Below are 18,071 nucleotides of genomic sequence, written 5' to 3'. Positions count from 1 at the left end.
AGAGGTTTAAAGAAAAAGCCATATCTCAGACTGGCCAATAAACAGAAAAGATTAAGATGGGCAAAAGAACAGATGCTGAACAGAGGAACTCTGCCTAGAAGGCCAGCATCCCGGAGTCGCCTCTTCACTGTTGACGTTGAGACTGGTGTTTTGTGGGTACTATTTATTGAAGCTGCCAGTTGAGGACTTGTGAGGCATCTGTTTCTCAAACTAGACACTCTAATGTACTTGTCCTCTTGTTCAGTTTTGCACCGGGGCCGCCCACTCCTCTTTCTATTCTGGTTAGAGCCAGTTTGCACTGTTCTGTGAAGGGAGTAGTACACAGTGTTGTACGAGATCTTCAGTTTCTTGGCATTTTCTCGAAAGGAATAGCCTTCATTTCTCACAACAAGAATAGTGTCACGACTTCCACCGAAGGTGGCTCCTCTCCCTGTTTGAGTGGTGCTCGGCGGTCGTTGTCACCGGTCTACTAGCTGCCACCGATCCTTTTTTCTTTTTCGTTTGGTCTTGTCTGTTTTGATTGTGCACCTGTTCCTTGTTTAGGTTAATTAGTGTGGGTATTTATTTTCTCCCTACCCGCTTTGTATCGTTCGGGTTTATTTTAGTTTCCCTGTTTTTATGTTGGGTGACATTATTTTGTTCGTTTGTTTCATTCAAGTGTTTTCCCTAGATTGTTATTTCTAGGGGTGTTTTTGGACTGTGTATTCAGGTCCTGTGCCTGTATGTTTTGGATGGACTTATTAAACACTTTTGATTGCATCTACTCCTCTCCTGCGCCTGACTCCTACACCCACCTCTCGTAGAGAGCCGTGACAAATAGACTGACGAGATTCAGAAGAAAGTCCTTTGTTTCTGGTCATTTTGAGCCTGTAATCGAACCCACAAATGCTGATGCTCCAGATACTCAACTAGTCTAAAGGCCAGTTTTATTGCTTATTTAATCAGCACCACAGATTTCAGCTGTGCTAACATAATTGCAAAAGGGTTTTCAAATGATCAATTAGTCTTTTAAAATGATAAACTTGGATTAGCTAACACAACGTGCCATTGGAACACAGGAGTGATGGTTGCTGATAATGGGCCTCTGTATGCCTATGTACAGTAGATATTCCATAAAAATCAACCGTTTCCAGCTACAATAGTCATTTACAACATTAACAATGTCTACACTTGTCACGTTTGTCGGAAAGGACGGACCAAGGCGCAGCGTGAGTTGAGTTCCACATATTTTAATACAAAGTGAAACTACAGAAAACAACAAACATACAACGAACGTGAAGTGCAGAGCGCACATAGGCACTAACTGAACAATATCCCACAAAGCAGGTGGGAACAATGAACAACTTAAGTATGATCCCCAATTAGAGACAATGATAAACAGCTGCCTCTAATTGGGAACCATACTAATATACCAACATAGAAAATACAGACTAGAAAATCCCCTAGTCACGCCCTGACCTAAACCACCATAGAGAACCCCGAGGGCTCTCTATGGTCAGGGCGTGACAACACTGCATTTCTGATCAATTTGATGTTATTTTAATGGACAAATTTTTTTTGCTTTTCTTTCAAAAACAAGGACATTTCTAAGTGACCCAAAACTTCTGAACGTTAGTGTACATTTTAAGGACACAGTGTATTTTACAATATTTATCGTTTGTTTTTAATCCCATCCTTCAGCTACCCTCAACCCCTCCTATCTACAGTATCTCTAAAGACCATCCAGTTCTGAACATATATACATTTTACGGACACTGTATATTTTACATGAGTTATCGTGTTATTTTTAGTCCTATCCTTCAGCTCCACTCAACCCCTCCCATCTATCTACGAACACCATTCAGTTTTGATTTCTACTTGCCATATATTTTTCAACTGTGCTGTGATGTTTCACAAATGTTCTGAACCTTTCTATTCTCATAGTTTCTACGGATTGTAAATTAAAGATACATATTTTGATAAAAGTATGATATTATTAATCGATTGACTAAGAAGTGCTATTTGTAGAGTTAGCTCCAGGTAAATGTTGCAATTCTTCAGCCATACCTGAACCTGCGACTAAAAACAAGCTACATATGGACGGTACCAAAATAAATGATCTAATGATTCTGTTTCGTTGCAGCAAAATCTGCAGAGCTGGGATGATTGTACCCCCAAATACATAGCATTCTATTGGTTGCAAGAATTTTGTATAATAATTTAAGTAGACTTTTTTTATCTGCCGTCGAGAGATTTACAGAGTTAGCAAAACGTCACACCAGGGTAAGCCTACACAAAACACAGCCCTTATTTTAAGTGTTTCTAAAATCCCCTATGGGAAAAATTAATTGTGGAAAAAAATTGGAACCATTTCCCTCTTTGACTGCTAGTTTTTATGGGTAGTATGACTCATACTGCTGTACTCTATAGTGTGTAAGCCAGTGACAAAAAAACTCAATTTAATCAATTTTAAATTCAGGCTGTAATACAACAAAATATGGAAAAAGTCAAGGGTGTGAAAACTTTCTGAAGGCACTGTACATGGGTTCTTCATGCATTTCCATACTATTTCATCACAGTGTCAGATCTGGGTTAGTAACTTGAGAAAACAGGATACATCTACTGAAACACCAAATGTATACCTATAGGAAGCGACTTGAATATCCAACTGCACACAACAAGTGATAAATGAATACACAGCTACTGCTAATGTTGAGAAACTGTACATGAAGCTGCTTTTATAATTACATATTTTGGTCAGTGTTATGCGAGTGTTTATTAGCAGTGAAGAAAATGCAGTGGTGTCATAGGTATGAGGGCGTGAAATGTCATACTCTCCCACACAGCACCCATTCTACCATGACCAATATAGTTGGTGTTTGATTCGACTAAACAGGATATGCTGATAAATAATCGGTTCCCATAAAGCCGATATGATCATCTTGAGCTTCTTACTGATGTTTTGATAAACAAAAGCATTCTTTCGGTCGGTTTGGAAAATCGTTCTTCCTGACCGTAAATGATTTGGGTGTTGATGCAGTCATGCTGTTACTGTAAGTGTGACGAAGATAGTTCCCCTTCCACTCCTCCTCCTGTCCTCTCCAATTAAAACATGGCTCTCACAGCCCGTTTATTAAACATCTAAGACTGCTTCCCAAATGGCACACTATTCCCAGTATCATGCACTACTTTTCACCAGAGTCCTTGTCAAAAGTAGTGCACTATAAAGGGAAAGGGGTGCCATTTGGGACATAATCTAAAAGTCAGGAATGTATTTATCTGTATCCAACTTGATTAACTCTCTGTAGTTCAAGTACTGTGTTCTGTGTCCACAGTCTGGGCTGATGCCTGGCCTCCAGACTAAAACAAGTGATGACAATTGTTTAAAAGACAATCAAGGTTGGAGGCATCAAGACTCAAATGCACTTAGCACAAGGCGGGTGCGAGGGAGGAGGCAGATATAATCTATTATAAACTCTTTGATCAGAAAGAGAAGGCATTTAGTGATAGAGTGCAGGACCACAGCATTGCAACACCCTTACAACTCTTAGATCACATGCAATGCTTTATTGACTCCGGCTTCCAACCTCTCCAAAATGGAAACTTTAAAGGCAGGCACGCTGGCGGGTACACGCACAGGCGCGCACACACACACACACACACACGTTAACGAATCAGTCATCTCTTTTCGTTTGGATAAAATCTGCATGTTGTCGGCCAGAATGAGATGTACTCCCTGAATAACATTAAACAACATGATTACAGATAAATGAGGTAGAACGGACAGGAGAATTATCATGAACTGAATTGCATTACCCTAAAACTGATCCCAGATCTGTGTGTGTTCAAGACTACTCCATTGCTGCCTTTGTTTGGCAGAACAAGGAGCGACAAGGAGTTGGCATGATAAGACAAACAGGCTGGCAGTCAGACTAAGCCTAGACCGGTTCCAGGTCGGTAAACAGTATGTTTTATTAGCCAACTGCTCTGACTGTTCACATTCCATATCATAGGACTAAAGCTAGTATTACGCACAGACTTCAATCATCAAAGAGATTAGGGTTGCAAAATTCTGATGACTTTCCCAAAATTCAGAAAAAACGTTTTCCAGAACTCCTCGTTGGAGGATTCCCGTAATCAGGAGAATTAAGCAATGAGGTAATTCACCAATTGGAATTCTCCAAACAGTATTTCTGGAAAAACCTGGGGATCTTGGAAAAGTTACCGGAATTTTGCAACCCTAGTAAAGTTCTACTTGAGACATGTCTAATAATCAAATGGGATCTTTTGGTGGGAAAAAGTCACCTATTACTTATATCCACAGGGATTACAAAATAAAGTAGATTAACCAAATTTTATTTCAAAAACGGACTAGTAGAAGGGGAATGCACCATGACCACATAATTTGGGGTGAGAGAGGAGATAAAAGGAGAGGCGGTGGGTTGAAACATGGAACAGATTAGCAGCTAATAGAGGCATGAAAGACAGGGAATTAAGTTGTTCAACGTCTCCCTTCAACTGCCTGGTGGGGAGCCCTCTGATTCAATACAGCCTAACTCAGCCTAATTTAAGTAAAACAACTAGAAATCAATGCCATCTGATGGCTTGAGGGTGTTTCATAAAGAACGAGTGCAAAGTGTGCCATGTTGTCAACACAACGACTTTAAGGACTTCTCTAGTGCCCCATAGTGCCAGGCAGTGTACAAATCTCTATACACTCGGGGGGAAAATCCTGACTTACACTTACATTTTCACTTAGTCATTCATTGATGACGGTGAAATGTTCACTTAGGCAGAAGTTAGGAATATTAGCCCCTGAGGGAAATCGCTAAGACGCTGCATTTAGTTCAGCGGAGTAGGTAGAGAAGTTGCCCCTAACTGCGTATACAGGGTCAGATCTTTTTTTAGCCATTTAATGGTTAAGGAGAGTATTGGGAGTTGAGTAATCAGATCTTAGATCTGTGGTTAAGAGAAACCTCTACCTCAGTGCAATCAGTGGGAGGGTGTGGGAGACAATAGTCTGTCGCTGTGGAGATTCATTATTGAGACACTCAACAGTGATATTTTTAAGAGCCTTTGTTAGCTGCTCAACGTGAACGTGTTGCCAACACAGGGCCTCCTCTCGTGTCCCGAAGTCAGCCAGTGTATTATTCTCCTGGCGGGACTGTGAGGGAGAGAGATACGACAGGCTACCAACGAGCCGACACATTACTGAATTATGAGATACACAGCAGTGGCATTTTCAAAAGCTCAAAGTGTTTATGTTGCCAACATAGGGCCTCCCCACTGTCTCCCCTAAGTGCCAGACAGGGTTCTGTTTTGCTAGTGAAAACCCTGTGTGAGGGAGACAGGCCCATACATACAACAGGCTACCAATGAGCAGATGAGCTGAGGTCTGAGGAGACCCAGAAGATATTTACCAGCTGTGAGGGCCTCTGCGTGACATTAATAGTTACACTAAGTGTGGTCAAAATGCTTCACATAACCCTAGAATGTAGACACGTATGCGGTGTACATGCAGCAGAGGCTGCATCCCAAATGGCACTTTATTCCCTATATAGTGCACTACTTTGACCAGGGCCTGTAGTGCTCTACAGTAATAAGGGAATATAGACCCTTAAAAAAAGTTTGGGACACAGAAGAGATAACCACAGCTTAAAGGAGGAATGTGCAGAAACAAACAATTGGGTGACACATGTCTTAGGTTGACTGTGGATGGCGACTTCACTCTTTGGTCTACTTTCATCTGGTTAATAAATTAATCATCTACGTCGCAGCCACCCGTAACGACCGTCTCAGAGAGTCACCCAGACAGACGTCACGTCAACCATCGTTCAAAGAGAGGAGAGAGATCAAGCCTGATGGAAAGGCACAGTGACTGCTCCCATATTTTGGTCATGGTTCTAAGAACTTAAAATGTGTCAGGTCACAGCATGCGAAGTGTGTGCATGAGTGTGTGTGTGGTTTTATAAATTAAAATGCGTCAGTTCATAGCAGTGTGTGTGTGTGTGTGTGTGTGTGTGTGTGTGTGTGCTGTCAATTTCACAGAAGGTTTTAACGACTTACCAGAGCTGTATTTGTTAAATTAATAAAAGATGCCGAAGGGTACATTTTTTCCTTTTTTCCAGACACTTTTAATTGGCAGATCAGTTTTTAATTAGCCAATCAAACTGCACAAGCCCCAAATATGTTCTTTGGCAGGAGCTAGGTTAGTTCTGTGTCTCTCTCTCCCCATGTTCTCTCTCCGTCATATATGTGACGTTTAATGGATCACTATGTGTGTGTGTGTGTGTCTGTCTGTTTGATCTGGGTTACCCACAGTGTTTGTCACTGTAAAAAAAAAAACTCCCCGTCACACAAAGAACCCCCCCCTCCACACACACTGTACACACCCAGATAGATGCCTACCAGCGAGGTGTTTGCCCATGTTCTCTAGTTCTTTAGAGAAGAGGGAGTCACTTAGTAGCAGTCCACCGGTCTGTCCCAGCAGCTCCCTGGACGAGCTCCCTCCTCTTACTCCTTTAACCACCTTCACATCAGCCTCCCAGACTGCCTGACGCTGACACAGAGAAAAAAGAGAAAGCGGGAGAAAAAAGAGACAAAGTCACATTAGAAGAAAGAAAGACCCCCTCAATTACAACCTCATTGAATAATCAAGCTTTTGCTCAAAAGCTCAAAATGGGGGCAGGCCCCAGCCATATCTGTTGTAACAAGAGGCAATTATTATATTTTATGGGCATTAGAAAAACTTTGGGTAACCACAGAGTGTAGATGAAAGTGGGTGGGTGGGTGGGTTGGTTGGTTGGCGGCGCAGGGTTTAGGCTAGCCTCGGATGGTAGAACATCGACTGGTAGACTACTAGACTGTTAGTAGTGGTCGTTTGAGGGGATTTTTATAAATAACAATCAATAAATTCTGAAATGGAGTTCAAGGATGTGCCCCAAGTGCACCCTATTCCATTTTTAGTGCACTACTTTTGAAAAGGGCCCATAGGGCTTTGGTCAAAAGCAGTGCACTATGTAGGAAGTAGAGTGCCATTTGGGATGCTGAATAAGGCTCCTGCTAGCCAGGCTGTCTGAGAGCGCTGATCCATCTACAGTATAGGCAGTTAACAAACAATACATCTAACAAACCAATCTGTTTGGATATAGTTTCATAAGCTTGTGGATACCTTTTTTTTTTCTTCTTCTTCTTTTTACAATATCAAAACTAGAAAAGCGTTTAAAAATTCTATGAACAGACATTCAGAGATCATGAATAAGAAAGTAGACTACGGTTGCAACTGGCTGCTGGGGCAGCTGGGTTGCCAAGTATTACTGCCATGCCATACCTATTCCTGGCATCAGACATCATTTAGTAAGGCCGGGGTTGCCAGATTCTGTAATTGGAGTACACATAATCCCCCCTCCCCTTTTATCCCAGTGATCACAGACAGGTCAGATGAGCTGTTAATCCAATGGACCTTTGTGTGTCCAATGATAAGATGGCCATAGGGCTCTAGTTAAAAGTAGACACATTAAATAGGTAATATGGTGCTATTTGGGATGTAGTTGTACTGAACCCTAACATGAGTTATGGTGGCATCACTGCCAACTGTGACATCACTGGACACTCTTAGCGTCCACTGACAGGCTGGTTTCACATGATGGACTGTCCAGGCAGGCTAGTGTATGGATGGGTCCCAAATGGCACCATATTTCCTATTTACTGCACTATTTTCAACCAGGGCACATAAGGCTCTGGTCAAAAGTAGTCCACTATATAGGGAAAAGGATGCCATTTGGGACGCACACCGTCTAAAGGCACAGATCTGATGAGAGACATACAGCTTCTCTCCACTCGTTTATAGACCAACCCAGAGGGATAGCTAACCTTACACATGGTTGTATCCCAAATGGCACCCTATTCCCTATATAGTGCACTCCTTTTGACGAGTGGTCTATAGGGTTCCGGTAAAGCGTAGTGCACTACATAGGGAATAGGGTGCTATTTGGGACACATCCCTAGCCTAACACTGGTACTCATTGTAGGCTCCCTGATCTGAATGTGTATTGAGTGAGTGGTCTTAAAACATGCCCGCATAGAAAAGGAATGACGAAAAACAACAGGGTCCGTTGCCGGGCGCTGCCCAGGGATAAATGGCAAAACGTAATTTTGGGGGAGTCTGGAGTTTTTTCCTAAATGGTACCCTATTCTCTATAGCCTTTAGTGCACTTCTTTTGATCAGAGCCCTATGGGCCCTGGTCATACGTAGTGCACTCTATAGGGAATAGGGTGCTATCTGGGAAAAAGCCCTGGAGTTGGTCTTTCTGCCTATTAGCGACATGATGAGCTCTGTGGCGGTAAGACCACAACCCATCAGTAATTATAACCCTCTAACCAGCCAACCAGCAGGGTGAAACATTACATGACATGTTCCTCTCTCTCTCTCTCCCTCTCCCTCTCTGTCGCCCCTCTCCCTTCAGCATGACATCATCTAGTCATGTTTTTCTGGGTATTCTCTCTGTGACATCTTTCGTGACATCTCCACACACAAACAGGCTCTGGGTAGAAGGCATCTCCCATAAAAGACCACAATTTAAACAGAACCCGTTGTGGTCTGTTATGGGAGATCCTGCCATCATCTTTTATTTTTTGACTACATGACTTTACCCAGATGAGTTGCCCATTCCATAGAACAAAGCATTTTAGTATCGCAGTCACATCTAAATTCTCGCTCTGGGTTGAAGTTCTTCATAGTCACCAGGTCTAGGATCAGTTTGTATACACACACATAGACATACAGAACAGTATATTCAGTGTTTGTGGCCCGTATGAGACTCCAAATTAACCTACAGTATATAGGCTCAAGTGTTCCAGGTGGCTATATGTCTGGAGCCGTAATGAGCCAGCTAAACAATGCAGAGTGTTGTAGTCCGCAGACCAACTGCTTTAACTACTGACTGACTGGCTCACTGGCTGGCATGCTGGCTGACTTGCTGTCTAACTGACTTGCTGGCTGGTTGGCTGACTGGCTGACTTGTCCTAAACATGTTCTTTATCTCCCATACAGCATGTTTGTCACGCCCTGACCATAGAGAGCCATTGTTTCTCTATGGTGTAGTAGGTCAGAGCGTGACGAGGGAGTGATCTAGTATATCTATGTCTATGTTGTGTTCTAGTTTCTTTTTCTATGTTGGTGTTTTGTATGATTCCCAATTAGAGGCAGCTGGTAATCGTTGTCTCTAATTGGGGATCATATTTAAGTAGTTATTTTTCCCACCTATGTTTGTGGGATCTTGTTTCTTTGTAGTTGCCTATGAGCACTGCTTGAGCTTCACGTATCGTTTCTGCTTTATTGTTTTGTGCGTTTCACTTAAATAAAATATGTGGAACCCAGATCACCCTGCACGTTGGTCCGAGTATGCTTCCAGTTCGTACGACGATCGTGACAGAAGAGCCCACCACAACAGGACCAAGCAGCGTGCCCAGGCGGAGAAGGTATCCTGGACTTGGGAGGAGATTTTGGATGGGAAGGGATCCTGGACTTGGGAGGAAATCCTGGCAGGACAGGATCGCCTTCCAGTGCGGCAGACAGAAGGAGAGAGGACAGCGACTGCCTTCACAGTCCAGAGCTTACAGCGACAGTTCCCAGTCCAGAGCTTCCGGCGACGGTTACCAGTCCAGAGCTTCTGGAGACGGTCCCCAGTCCAGAGCTTCCGGCGACGGTTCCCAGTCCAGAGCTTCCGGCGACGGTTCCCAGTCCAGAGCTTCCGGCGACGGTTCCCAGTCCAGAGCTTCCGGCGACAGTTTCCAGTCCAGAGCTTCCGGCGATGTTCCACAGTCCGGAACCTCCAACGACGGTCCACAGTCCGGAACCTCCAACGACGGTCCACAGTTCGGAACCTCCAACGACGGTCCACAGTCCAGAACCTCCAGAGATGGTCCACAGTCCAGAACCTCCAGAGATGGTCCACAGTCTGGAGTCTCCAGAGACGGTCCACAGCCCGGAACCTCCTGAGACGGTCCACAGCCCGGAACCTCCTGAGACGGTCCACAACCCGGAACTCCAGCAACGCTCAACGGTTCGGAACTTTCAGCGAGGGTCACCGGTCCGAGTATGCTTCCAGTTCGTACGACGATCGTGACAGAGTAACACTTGAAACTGGACATTCACACATGTGGCCTAAATGGCGCCCTATTCCCCAGCTACCTAATACTCTTGTCTAGTGTGCTACTTTTGGTCAGAACCACTGGGCAAGGTCATATACAGTTGAAGTCGGAAGTTTACATAGCCAAATACATTTAAACTCAGTTTTTCACAATTCCTGACATTTAATCCTAGTAAAAATTCCCTGTCTTAGGTCAGTTAGGATCACCACTTTATTTTAAGAATGTGAAATGTCAAAATAATAGCAGAGAGAATGATTTATTTCAGCTTTTATTTCTTTCATCACATTCCCAGTGGGTCAGAAGTTTACATACACTCAATTAGTATTTGGTAGCATTGCCTTTAAATTGTTCGACTTGGATCAAACATTTCAGGTAGCCTTCGACAAACTTCCCACAATAAGTTGGGTGAATTTTGGCCCATTCCTCTTGGAGCTGGTGTAACTGAGTCAGGTTTGTTGGCCTCCTTGCTCCCAAACACTTTTTTAGTTCTGCCCACAAATGTTTTATGGGATTGAGGTCAGGGCTTTGTGATGGCCACTCCAATACCTTGACTTTGTTGTACTTAAACCATTTTTCCACAACTTTGGAAGTATGCTTGGGGTCATTGTCTATTTGGAAGACTCATTTGTGACCAAGCTTTAACTTCCTGACTGATGTCTTGAGATGTTGCTTCAATATATCCACATAATTTTCCTCCCTCATGACGCCATCTATTTTGTGAAGTGCACCAGTCCCTGCTGCAGCAAAGCACCCCCACAACATGATGCTGCCACCCCCGTGCTTCACGGTTGGGATGGTGTTCTTCGGCTTGCAAGGCTCCCCCTTTCTCCTCCAAACATAACGATGGTCATTATGGCCAAACAGTTATATTTTTGTTTCATCAGATCAGAGTACATTTCCCCAAAAAGTACGTTCTTTGTCCCCATGTGCAGTTGCAAACCGTAGTCTGGCTTTTTTATGTTGGTTTTGGAGCAGTGGCTTCTTCCTTGCTGAATGGCCTTTCAGGTTATGTTGATTATGTTGAGGACTCGTTTTACTGTGGATATAGATACATTTTTACCTGTTTCCTCCAGAATCTTCACAAGGTCCTTTGCTGTTGTTCTGGGATTGATTTGCACTTTTTGCACCAAAGTACGTTCATCTCTAGGAGACAGAACGCGTCTCCTTCCTGAGCGGTATGACGGCTGCGTGGTCCCATTGTGTTTATACTTGCGTACTATTGTTTGTACAGATGAACGTGGTACCTTCAGGCGTTTGGAAACTGAGGTCAACAATTTCTTTTCTGAGGTCTTGGCTGATTTCTTTTCATTTTCCCATGATGTCAAGCAGAAGCACTGTTTAAAGGTAGGCCTTGAAATACATCCACAGGTACACCTCCAATTGACTCAAATGATGTCAATTAGCCTATTAGAATCTTCTAAAGCCATGACATCATTTTCTGGAATTTTACAAGCTGTTTAAAGGCACAGTCAATTTAGTGTATGTAAACTTCTGACCCACTGGAATTGTGATAAGTGAAATAATCTGTCTGTAAACAATTGTTGGACAAATTACTTGTGTCATGCACAAAGTAGATGTCCTAACCGACTTGCCAAAACTATAGTTTGTTAACAAGAAATTTGTGGAGTGGTTGAAAAACGGGTTTTAATGACTCCAACCTAAGTGTATGTAAACTTACGACTTCAACTGTACACTGAGTGTACAAAACATCCTTCTTTAATCTGTCTCCTCCCCTTCATCTACACTGATTGAAGTGGATTTAACAAGTGACATCAATAAGGGATCATAGCTTTCACCTGGATTCACCTGCTCAGTCTATGTCATGGAAGGAGCAGGTGTTCTTAATGTTTTGTACAGTCAGTGTATATAATATATAGGGAGTCGTGTCTGTCTAGTCCCCCTGATGAAAACAACATCAATTTATTCACCAAGTTATACTTTATGTTTTGATTCTTGGCATATTTTGTCTGTTTACAATGTGATGTTATCTAGGAAGGTGAATTAATAGAAAGTTGTGTGTGCATATTGGAATCCTGTGTGTCTTGCTTGGCTTTAGGAGTGTACAGTACCATGTGGAAGGGCCCCTGTAGTCTTCAGGACTATACAGTACCGTGTGGAAAGGCCCCTGTAATCTTCAGGACTGTACAGTACCATGTGGAAGGGCCCCTGTAGTCTTCAGGACTGTACAGTACCATGTGGAAGGGCCCCTGTAGTCTTTAGTCTCTTCATGATATAAGGTTGTGATTACCGTCATGTTTACCTATACTCCTAAGTGTGTGTGTGTCTGTGTATGTGTGTGTCAGGTTGGATTCCCACATGGGCCAGTGAATATACTTTTGGTCCAAAAGAACCAAATGGTCTTGCAAATATTGCAACGCATTGATCAAATTGGAATGCTGTTACACTGGCTTTGATATCACCTGGATGGAATTTCTTATTTTATCTATCTGGCTGCACTGTGTGAACTTTGTCTGCCTATCATGATGTGGACACACAGCTTCTGCGTCCCAAATGGTAACCTATTCCCTATATAGTGCACTACCTACAGGGTTCTCGTCAAAAGTAGTGCACTATATAGGGAATAGGAAGCCATTTGGAATGCAGTAAGCATCTGCTTTTGGTGAAATAGATCACAGCTTTCCACTGCAGATGGTTGCACTTGGACCTAGTGTCAGAAAATCATAAAAACCTGCCTTTTGGAATATCCTTCGCTTCCAGACATTTAACAAATGGTGAAAATAGTGCACGATAGAGGGAGTAATGCTCTGGTCATAAGTAGTTGACTGAGTAGGTCTCTGGTCATAAGTAGTTGACTACAGAGGGAGTAATGCTCTGGTCATAAGTAGTTGACTACAGAGGGAGTAGAGCTCTGGTCATAAGTAGTTGACTATAGAGGGAGTAGAGCTCTGGTCATAAGTAGTTGACTATAGAGGGAGTAATGCTCTGGTCATAAGTAGTTGACTACAGAGGGAGTAGAGCTCTGGTCATAAGTAGTTGACTATAGAGGGAGTAGAGCTCTGGTCATAAGTAGTTGACTATAGAGGGAGTAGAGCTCTGGTCATAAGTAGTTGACTATAGAGGGAGTAGAGCTCTGGTCATAAGTAGTTGACTACAGAGGGAGTAGAGCTCTGGTCATAAGTAGTTGACTATAGAGGGAGTAGAGCTCTGGTCATAAGTAGTTGACTACAGAGGGAGTAGAGCTCTGGTCATAAGTAGTTGACTATAGAGGGAGTAATGCTCTGGTCATAAGTAGTTGACTACAGAGGGAGTAGAGCTCTGGTCATAAGTAGTTGACTATAGAGGGAGTAGAGCTCTGGTCATAAGTAGTTGACTATAGAGGGAGTAATGCTCTGGTCATAAGTAGTTGACTACAGAGGGAGTAGAGCTCTGGTCATAAGTAGTTGACTATAGAGGGAGTAATGCTCTGGTCATAAGTAGTTGACTATAGAGGGAATAGAGCTCTGGTCATAAGTAGTTGACTATACAGGGAGTAATGCTCTGGTCATAAGTGGTTGACTATAGAGGGAGTAATGCTCTGGTCATAAGTAGTTGACTATAGAGGGAGTAATGCTCTGGTCATAAGTAGTTGACTATAGAGGGAGTAATGCTCTGGTCATAAGTAGTTGACTACAGAGGGAGTAGAGCTCTGGTCATAAGTAGTTGACTATAGAGGGAGTAATGCTCTGGTCATAAGTAGTTGACTATAGAGGGAGTAATGCTCTGGTCATAAGTAGTTGACTATACAGGGAGTAGGGCTCCAGTCCCGAGAGATAGACTGAGTCACTGCTGTCTGAAACAGTCATTGTATTGCATTGCAATGCATTGTATTGTATTGTATTGTATTGTATTGATAATGATGTATGTTTAGATGATGACCCAAATGAGTCAAACTGTTTTTGTTTCATTTGTTTGTTGGATGCATCGATGCAAATCATTTTATTTCATCCAGATGAACAACAAATCAAAAGAACAAGGTTTGTTTTGTTCATCTCTGAGATAAAGTACTTTTATAATTTGGTAATGAGTTATGATGAGGTCATTCATGTCAGCGGCTAGAAAACCAAAGTTGTATAATTCCACTCCCAGCCAACACTACAGAACCCAAAGCCGAGCCCAGGGTGAACAAAGAAAATGGAAGAAAACCCTTTGGTGGTGATGCTTCTGTCCAACTAACAAACATGGATCTGATTTCTACCTAAATTAGATCCATGTTGAGAGAGGATGGGAGTCCAGATTGAAATCTTTCACTGTTTACATGTGTGTGTGTGTGCGCAGCTATGCGTGTGTGGTCAGCAGTAATATCCACCAGCACCACTAACAGGGAGTTTTTGGGTCCCAGTCGGCCCCGGTGCACAGCACCGGCTGTGTGCATGCAGTCATCAGCTGTGTGCATGCAGTCATCAACCTCAATCACCATCGGGCCTTGGTGGTGGTGAAGAAGAAGAGCTAGAGAGACAGACAGACAGTATGCTGTCGTTTAAACTCTGCCCTTTTGAGGGCAGGAAAAGGCCAGAAAAAGACTCCTGTCTGGGTTTCTTATTCTGGTCTACCATGGATAATAAAGTTCTATTCATAACTGGTATGAAAGGTTGTCTATTTTGGGAAATATTGCTTCTAAGCCACATTCATCACCTTTGATACTTGATACCACATGGGCCCTGGTAAAAAAAAGAAAAAGTGCAATGATTGGACCTCTGGTCTGCCCACATGACTCCTGGGCCACATGATGCCCATCGCAGCACGTTGCAGCCTGGTCTAGTGAAGGACTGCTGGTGGGCAACCCCAGTTGAGCAGGAAGCAGCTAGGAACACACACACCACTAGCCGGACCACCACCGCTACCTCATCCCCTATAAGACCACAGGCTGATCTCTTCAAACCAGTTAATAGAAGGCTCCTGACATGCCTGTTGTTTTCAGAACATGAGGATGGAGGGAGAGATGAATGTGATAGGGAGGGATGGAGTGAGGGAAAGGACGGGAGGGAGGGAGAGATGAATGAGAGTGCGAGGGAGAAATGGAGGGGGGGCAAAAGGGGGGAGAGGGAAAGAGGAAGAGAAAGTAATCCAATATGATTTAGTCTTATTTCTTCCTTTGTTTGCATGTGTCCCTTGAGTTTTCTGACAGCTCGCTGAAAACAACTGGTTGATTTATGGGCCTAACCCTGCATGTGAGAGACAGCTCGACTACACATCTGGTTTGTTTCCTCATTGTTTGGTGTAAAAATTGTATCTTTTAAAAGGGTAATTATAATAACGTTGTTTACCTGGCACGATAGGATATTTGTTAGAAGGCTTTTTTGGGGTAACAAAAGTTTCATCAACAATACAGTTTTTGAAGAGCGTATTACTGTCTCTGTAAGCTGTCAAATAATTGTAAGTAGTGGGAACCGAAACTCGTTCTCCCAGCGTGGAAAACAAACATATTAACCATTAGACAAAGAGGAAATTCCCCTTGGGCCGTGGGTGCCACTGACTTTAAGTCCAACTCACTTCACTACATAACAATCAACAGTAACATGCAGTACGTTTAGCCAAACTATTGTTTTCAGCATGTTTGGCATGACAAGGAACCATATAGGAGTTAGCTACAACCCACACAGACCTGGGACCAGGCTAATAATGTAGATTACAGTGAGAAATATACAGTGCCTTCAGAAAGTATTCACACTCCTTGAATTTTTACAGCCTGAATTTAAAATGGATTAATTTGAGATTTTTTGTCACTGGCCTACCCAATAATGTCAGAGTGGGATAATGTTTTCGAAATTGTTACAAATTAATACAAAATGAAAAGCTGAAGTGTCTTGAGTATTCAACCATTTTGTTATGGCAAGCCTAAATAAGTTCAGGAGTAAAAATGTGCTTAACAAGTCACATAATAAGTTGCATGGACTCACTCTGTGTGCATAAAAAGTGTTTTAACATAATATTTGAATGACTACCTCATCTCTGTACCCCACACATACAATGATCTGGAAGGTTCTCCAGTCGAGCAGTGAATTTCAAACTCAGATTCAACAACAAAGACCAGGGAGCTTTTCCAATGCCTCGCAAAGGGCACCTATTGGTAGATGGGTAAAAATAAACTAAAAAGCAGACATGGAATATCCCTTTGAGCATAGTGAAGTTATTAATTACACTTTGGATGGTGCATCAATACACCCAGTCACTACAAAGATACAGGCATCCTTCCTAACTCACTTGCCAGAGAGGAAGGAAACCGCTCAGGGATTTCACCAGGAGGCCATTGGGGACTTTAAAACAGTTACAGAGTTTAATGGCTGTGATAGAAGAAAAATGAGGATGGATCAACAGCACTGTAGTTACTCCACAATACTACCCTAATTGACAGAGTTAAAAGAATGAAGCCTGTACAGAATTAAAATATTACAAAACATGGGCATCTTGTTTGCAACAAGACACTAAAGTAATACTGCAAAAATATGGCAAAGCAATGCATTGGGGAAAATCAAACACAACATATTACTGAGTACCGCTCTCCATATTTTCAAGCATGGGGTGGCTGTATTATGTTATGGGTATGTTTATAATCGTTAAGGACCGGGGAGTTTTTCAGGATAAAAAATAAATGGAATGGAGCTAAGCATAGGAAAAATCCTAGAGGAAAACCTGGTTCAGTCTGCTTTCCACCAGACCCTGGGAGATTAATTCATCTATTCAGCAGGACAATAACGTAAAACACAAGACCAAATCTACACTGGAGTTGCTTAACAAGAAGAAAGTGAATGTTCCTGAGTGGCCAAGTTACAGTTTTGACTTAAATCTGCTTGAAAATCTATGGCAAGACCTGAAAATGGTTGTCTAGCAATGATCAACAACCAATTTGACAGTTTTAAGAATTTGGAAAAGAATACGGGCAAATGTTTCACAATCCAGGTGTGGAAAGCTCTTAGAGATTTACCCAGAAAGACACACAGCTGTAATCGCCGCCAAAGGTGATTGTAACATGTATTGACTCGGGGGGTTGAATACTTATGCAACCAAGATATGTTTGTCTTATTCTTCATACAGTTTTTACAAACGTTAGAATTTGTCTTCCACTTTAACATTACAGAGTATTTTGTGTAGATTATTGACAAAAAAATACAATTAAATCCATTTTAATCCCACTTTGTAACACACAAAATGCAGAAAAAATGAAAGGGGTGTGAATACTTTCTGAAGGCACTGTAGTTATAAATGTAAGAGAATTCCGTATTTCTTTCACCCAACTTTTAACCTAAATCCAATGACATGGTGTCATTTTTTGTTGATTTCACATTCAATTCAAATTAGTTGACAACTCAACCAAATGTAAATCAAACTTAGACGTTGAAATTACGTCTGTGCCCAGTGGGAATTTGAGCCGCAGGATAGGGTAAGTTAAGCCGCCTACACATTTCTGTACTGAATTAAATATTACCACTACCTTTTTAAAACCATGTCTATCTTTATTTCCCACTCACAATTCAACACATTCACAATCACTTTTTGGTCGTTTAATCATTTTAACACAGGCTTAACACCTAACAAACCCTTAACATAGGCCAGGCCCTGTTGTTACCTCATATCACAGCAATAATGCCTTGCATTACGCCTGGGAAAAAAACACTTACATTTGCTCAACTTGCCATTGGCTCAACCATTGGCTCAACTTACCCCAAGGCAAACATTTTGACTGTACTAGCCCACACAGCTACAACCATGCACTTTCATGCCAGGTTTAGGACCTCATATTGAAGCTTATAGAGACCCCAACTTAAAATGATCTACTTTGGTTTAGATACAAGCATCATTAAACCTTGAACACAATAGATTAATTTGACATGGTGAAAATCTGTTTTTTGGACCTAACTGTCTTACTACTTTTCCATGTGGTTTCTTCCTTCACAGACTCCATGAAATGATGACCTCTTCCTAAATATTTGGCCAAATGATAC

The 18,071-nt window shown here is 42.3% G+C and overlaps 1 protein-coding gene across 8 annotated transcripts in view; it reads right to left on the bottom strand.

Annotated features, from left to right (window-relative positions):
- Positions 1-18,071, bottom strand: part of c6h8orf34 (chromosome 6 C8orf34 homolog) — a 246,429-nt gene that overhangs the window by 83,020 nt on the left and 145,338 nt on the right. For all 8 annotated transcript variants that reach the window (XR_003878731.1, XR_003878730.1, XM_029755795.1 and 5 more), the window contains exon 11: positions 6,388-6,538. Coding sequence is in view for 6 of the 8 variants with exons in the window: in XM_029755795.1 (XP_029611655.1) it covers positions 6,388-6,538 (151 nt within the window). In the remaining 2 variants the exon portion in view is untranslated. The remainder of the gene's footprint in view (positions 1-6,387; positions 6,539-18,071) is intronic.

Source organism: Salmo trutta, chromosome 6 (genome assembly GCF_901001165.1).
Source record: "Salmo trutta chromosome 6, fSalTru1.1, whole genome shotgun sequence".
Taxonomy (NCBI): domain Eukaryota; kingdom Metazoa; phylum Chordata; class Actinopteri; order Salmoniformes; family Salmonidae; genus Salmo; species Salmo trutta.
Note: the sequence above shows the minus strand (reverse complement) of the source record. Positions and strands in the feature narration are given on the sequence as shown.